Source organism: Salmo salar, chromosome ssa06 (genome assembly GCF_905237065.1).
Source record: "Salmo salar chromosome ssa06, Ssal_v3.1, whole genome shotgun sequence".
Lineage (NCBI taxonomy): Eukaryota > Metazoa > Chordata > Actinopteri > Salmoniformes > Salmonidae > Salmo > Salmo salar.
The window spans coordinates 45,529,731-45,536,141 of record NC_059447.1 but is presented as its reverse complement, the minus strand read 5'-3'; the positions used below and the strand labels follow the sequence as shown (position 1 = coordinate 45,536,141).

At 37.6% G+C, this 6,411-nt stretch overlaps 1 protein-coding gene and 1 pseudogene across 1 annotated transcript; both read right to left on the bottom strand.

The window, feature by feature from the left end:
- Positions 1–279: 279 nt before the first annotated feature.
- On the bottom strand, positions 280–5,458 carry LOC123743327 (interferon alpha-9-like; annotated as a pseudogene).
- LOC123743555 (interferon alpha-2-like) lies at positions 1,752–2,917 on the bottom strand. Its single transcript, XM_045721315.1, has 5 exons — positions 2,778–2,917; positions 2,595–2,681; positions 2,314–2,463; positions 1,964–2,056; positions 1,752–1,859 (listed from the first exon to the last, which is right to left on the bottom strand). The coding sequence occupies exons 1-5, from the start codon at positions 2,901–2,903 to the stop codon at positions 1,752–1,754; spliced, it is 564 nt and encodes a 187-aa protein (XP_045577271.1). The 5' UTR covers positions 2,904–2,917.
- Positions 5,459–6,411: the final 953 nt, after the last annotated feature.

Here is a 6,411-nt window from a genome sequence, read left to right as displayed (position 1 = left end):
GCTCCTTTAAAAAAGTCAGTCTATAAACAAACTAATGCATGAATGAATGAATGACTGAATATATAAATGAATTAATAAAAATGATGAGAGAATAATTATTTGATTTTATTGTAAAGGAATAAATACATAGCCTTCACATATAAATGTCAGTCAACCAATGTTTATAAATAAATCATTCATTCAGTAAATGTATGAGCTATCAATCTATAAACCGGGCTCAGAAACATGTCACATGTCTCCAATGATGATTATGTGGTTCTCCAACAGACCACTTCTTCCTCATGGCTTGACTCTGCTGTCGAGGAATTTCTTGAACTGCACCAGGTTGTCTCGAACCTCCAATCGCGTGATCTCCCGTGCGCATGCGCTGTGTTCCTGGAGAGCACAGAATATATATATACCAGACCCCGACCTACTGGCTCCCGGTCATCTATAAGTTTCTGTTAGGTAAAGCTCCGCCTTATCTCAGCTCACTGGTCACCATAACAACACCCATCCGTAGCACGCGCCCCAGCAGTTGAAGGCATTAACTTTAATCAAATCGCATTTTAATGGGAAAAAACATTAATTGCTACAGAATGTAGTAATTTTATGTCAAAACGCATATCAAATGAGATTTAGTTTTACTACAATGTAAAAACAATTTAAACTGAGCCATGTTGGTTTAAAAAGCTGACTCTTCCAAATGAAAAATGGATAACTTCGTTCGGAGCCGTTGTGTTGAACACTGTGCGATGTTTAACAGTGAGAGTGGCAGAATGGTGAACTTACTAAATGACTGAGAGTTTGACTGTGTGATATTAGGTTGCTTCTTGTGTAAATCTTTTCCGTCTGGATTTTAATGATTTGTATGTAGAGATAGCAAAAGCTCAGGTTGCCCAGCCCGGCGGAGATACAATCTTCGGCAAAATCATTCGCAAGAAGAATCCTGCAAAAATATTATTTGAAGATGACTGGTCATCCCCAAAACCAACACCTCATTTGGCCGCCTCTCCTTCCAGTTCTCTGCTGCCAGTGACTGGAACAAATTGCAAAAATCGCTGAATCTGGAGACTTATATTTCTCTCACTAACTTTAAACATCAGCTATTTGAGCAGCTAACGGATCCCGCCATTTGCACACACTGTATATAGACTTTCTTTTTTTCTATTGTGTTATTGACTGTACGCTTGTTTATTCCATGTGTAAATCTGTGTTGTTGTTTGTGTCGCACTGCTTTGCTTTATCTTGGCCAGGTCGCAGTTGTAAATGAGAACTTGTGCTCAACTAGCTTTCCTGCATAAATAAAGGTGAAATAAAAAATTATGAACGTTTAAAAAACTCTGTGTTGTTGTTTTTGTCGCACTGCTTTGCTTTATCTTGGCCAGTTTGCAGTTGTAAATGATAACTTGTTCTCAACTGTCCTACACGGTTAAATAAAGGTGAAATAAAAAATAAATTCATTAAAACACACCGACAGACTTGGATACAGAATGAGCACTCAGATTAACAATATTTAAAAGAATATTTTTTTTATTAACTTAACATTTGATGAAGAGCAACAACAGGCACCATTTTCAAATAGATGAATAAATACTTTCAAAAATAGGCCTACATAAATGAATAATCTTGATAAATAAATAAATATATAAATAAATACATGTATAATATTGCTGTTGGACATTGCACATTGCATGATTGTAGAATAGAAGGCTTTTAAAATCAAGCACAATTCTAAAACACTTTAGTAAAAAACATCTGCAAGTTCAAATTCATGTTCTGTTGGACCACAGAAGGCTATCAGAGTTGTGTTTCAGGATGAATTCTAGAGTGTACAGGAGTTCTTTTCGAACCACTTCCCAGGCGCAGTAACTGAATTTCTGTGAAAATGAAAATAAACTGTTAGGGCAATGTAGGGTAATATTGTCCTATGTAGAGATATTATCAAAACAATGTGTCTATTTGTTTTCAACCTATATTCTACCTTTTCTTTTAGGACTGCTGCAATGTTCCCAAAGTACGTCTTCAGGCCCTGTGCCCTGATGGGATAATCACTTGTATCCACACTGCTCATCATCTGCCAGAAAGGAAGAAAGAGGCAGGCGATGAATAATAATTAAAATGTATCCATTATAGTGTATTTGCTTGCACCCTACTTTTTATTTTAGGACAGCCGCGATGCTCCTAAAGTATGTATTCAGCGCCTTTTCCCTGACTAGATAATCACGTGTATCCACACTCCCCATCATCTGACACAAGAAGAAAATAATTCAAACATCACCATACCAGACTTAAACAGTTAAGCTATCTGTATAGGCATAGGTAGGTACTCACACATTTGCTCTCTTCAATCTGACGGTAGACAATGTTCTGAAAATACTCCAACTTCTGTTGGTCCCACATTGTCGGCAGTTCGTCAGTTCCAAACAATGTGTCGATATTCTTCAATGTCTCATAAATAGCCTTAGCACCACTGCTGCTCAACTGAAAGGGACAACAACAAAAATATCAAATAACATACATGGCAGTTTAAAGTTTTCTACTTTCTGATCCTAACGGTTGCAAATACGCTTTCATGCTGTAAAGAACACTTGGATATGATCGCTTGCCCTTACCTGTGGCCCGCCGGAGGTTGCAAATGCCGTGGCTGGGAATTCCATGAAGACATTGTCCTGCAGGCACTCCATAGGAAAATGACCCCCCTGAAAGAAAGAGAAAACACATGTTTCACGTTGAGCTATTCAGTTAAACTTCGTTGGATAATACATCTCAAGTCTACAGTAATTTAAAAAATGTACCATGTCTCTCAGTAGGTTGTGGGTTGATCGCACCAGCTGTCCTTGTAGCTGGCAAGGCATGGGCATCGAGAAAACTTGCACGAGGCAGAGGAAGGCGCTCATCCAAATGATCATCTGAATTGCCATTTTTAGGGTAGTTAGATGATCTGCAGCAGATGGTCATTGTTAGTTGAATATAATCCTGAAAATAATTAATTAATTGAAGCCTTAAGCAGTGATCAAATGATAGCATGTTGTTGACTTACCTGTTGCCAGTATATTGCAAAAATCCTCCAGTCAGAATGTGGTTTGTGTTCTGATCCCATATCTGCGGATTAATTTAAATAGTGAGGATTGAAAGGATGTACAAAAAGTGAAAGGGTATCTCGCTAAATTAAGAGTTAAAATGAATGAATTTGGGAAAGTTTTGCCTAGTGAACCGCAAGACCGGATTTCTCTTTTCTTGTGCTCCACTTCCTTCTCATCATGTTTCGAGTTTTCCTTCGTAGGAGGCACATTGTCCTAAGTGGGTTTAAAAAATGTAACTCATAGGCTCAAACGTGAAGGAGAGAGAGAGAGAGAGAGAGAGAGAGAGAGAGAGAGAGAGAGAGAGAGAGAGAGAGAATATTGACCCCTTAACTTTACAATGAATGCTTTATAAACACCAATATTTAACTAATGGCACTTTTATGGACTAAGGGAAGGCCTACAATGTTTGTTTGTTAATCACAAAACTGCTGTTTGCTTGTTTGTTTGTTTCTCTCTCTCTCTCTCTCTCTCTCTCTCTCTCTCTCTCTCTCTCTCTCTCTCTCTCTCTCTCTCTCTCTCTCTCTCTCTCTCTCTCTCTCTCTCTCTCTCTCTCTCCCTCTCTCTCTCTCTCTCTCTCTCTCTCTCTCCCTCTCTCTCTCTGTGTGTCTGCGTGCGTGCGTGTGTCTGTGAGAGAGGGAGGGAGAGATGAGGATTTAATATGATCTCGTTCTGTTGGCATCTTCTGTCTTTAATCCCATTCATGTCTATACATTTGAATTAAAATGTTGATTATAACTGATATAGATAGAAATCAACCAGCATTTTATGACGTCTGTATCTGAATAGTCAGGCTAACATTAACATTTGACTATTTATTACTTACGAGAGACTAAATAAACCAATGTGCTAAGGTGTTGTGATAACATTATCGTAGGCAAATACCTAAATCCTAATTCCTAATAACACTACACTTCATCGTCTTGGATATGCTTTGTTAAAGGGGCATTTTCTGCTTTTGCCACATGCATAAATGAATGATAAACAGCCTACCTATTGATTCTTGAAGAATATATCACTTTTAAAGGCCTCATGAGCTCAGTCCAGCTGTCTTACCTCAACAGAACCCAAAATGTACTTTTTATGACATTGTTTGAAACAATATATATACATCTAACAAACACTTTACAACTCTAAAATGTAGTTGAAACTATTAAGTTGATCTCATGGATGGTCATTACTTTAATCAATAGATCTCTTACAGTGGTTACTTTTCTCGAACACCATCCCTCATCTATTTACCAGAATAGTGGCTGAGTGAATACTATGGTGTTGTTTTGAACTGTAGATTCCCTATAAACAAATGAATGCAGGAAAGACTGAATGGATGAATAAATGGATGACTGAATACATGAATGAATGGGAAAAACAATATGATAATAGATGCATGTATTACGTCATTTATAAATAAATACATAGCCTTCACATATAGATCAGTCAGTAAAAATATCATCCATCAATCTATTTGCCAGCCTCAGGGACATGTTACATGTCTCCAATGATGGTTATGTGGTTGTCCAACAGACCGCTCTTTCCTCACCGCTTGACTCTGAGGTCGACTTCGTCACAGCTTGACCATGGTGTCGAGGAATTTTTAAAACTGCACCAGTTTGTAGCGAAGCTCCGCTCCCACGATCTCACATGCGCATGCGCTGTCTTCCTGGAGCGCAAACAATTACATGCATGTTTTCAGTCAACTCAACCACAACAGGTGCTGCGCCAACGCATCCGACGACACAAGAAACGGCGCTTGGAAGTTCCAAGTTTCAGCGAAATTCATCCGATTTGTGGTGATCTAGAACTTGATATTGGATCCACCTTCTGTTTCAAGATGGTGTTCAGCTTGTTGAAATACGGTTCAGAGACCCTTTGCCTGAAGTAACTGACCCTCCATCTCTAGAGGATGCCCCAACACCACACCCGAGCTGTAGACAATATAAAATGGTGGTGAGTGAATTAGTTCCGTCTTAAGAAATATAACTTAGGCTACAACATGAAGGGTCATACTTACGCATCCCTCCAATTTCTTAACTAGTTCACCTGTTTTTGAACAGGTTCAGTGTTTCTTTGTTCCATGTGACAGGAGTCAGGCTGTTAAATAACTGGGCCATTTATTCTAAAGCCTCTAATGCAACCACTGAGACGTCCTCCTCCTGTATAAAAGAAAACAAGGTTTTAGGCATTAGGAAGTCTCATAAATTCTATGGTTAAACTTCCAATTTATCATTTTGAAATTGCAATAAAATCATACACTCTAGTTTATTCTATCCAAATCTTGCTACATGATACATTTCAGTATGTTACCTGTGTGTTCTTGTAAACATGCTCTGGAAACATGCGCTCGACATTTCTTTTAGACACAGAACTAGAAATTGTCCACCCTGAAATAAAGTCATATCAATATCAAAAAGTGAACTGTATTGGAATAGTATCCATAAATGAAACATTGGTGTACAGAGAGTGAAAGCATGGGTTATATAAAACGTCGTATAATAACATAAAATAAATGTAGGTCTAATAATTAGATATATTGAGCATCAAATTGTGCACACCAAATGGCGGACAGGTGCAAAAAAATGCGCACTAGTGCATAAACTGCGTCCACCCGCACTGATCAGAATCGGAGGTGTATGAGCAGAACAGAGTCAGGTAGATACTCAACCATTTCAATCTAGCATGAATATTTGAATATTTCGTCGTTCGGAGAGAAGAGCAGGCCTATAAGAATAAACCAATTTGCCAATGTGTTGTGATAACATTATCGTAGGTTTATTAGGAAATGACCTAAATCAGAATTCCTAATACTATAACATTTCACCATCATGGACATGCTACGTTAAAGGGGCAATTTCTAGGATTGCTACATCCATTTTTTGACTTGATACACAGGCTACCCAATGATTCTTGAAGAATATATCAATTTTAAAATCCTCATGAGTTTAGTTCAACTACTGTCTTACCTCATCAGAACCCCAAGTTACAAATATTTATGCCATTGTTTGATACCATGTAAATGTAAAAAAACACACTGTATAGCTTCCAAATGTAGTTCAAACTAACCCATAACTTTAATCTCATAGATGGACATTCCTTTCATCCTTAGTTCTTTGACAATGGTTACTTTTCTCCAACCCCAATCCTGAGATATTTAGAAAAATAGTGGTTCAGTGACCGCTTTGGTGTTGTTTGAACAGCAGATTGCTCCTTTAAAAACGTCAGTCTATAAACAAATGAATGAATGAAATGATGAATAACTGAATATATAAATGAATTAATAAAAATAATGAGAGAATAATTATTTGATTTTATTGTAAAGGAATAAATACATGGCCTTCACATATAAATGTCA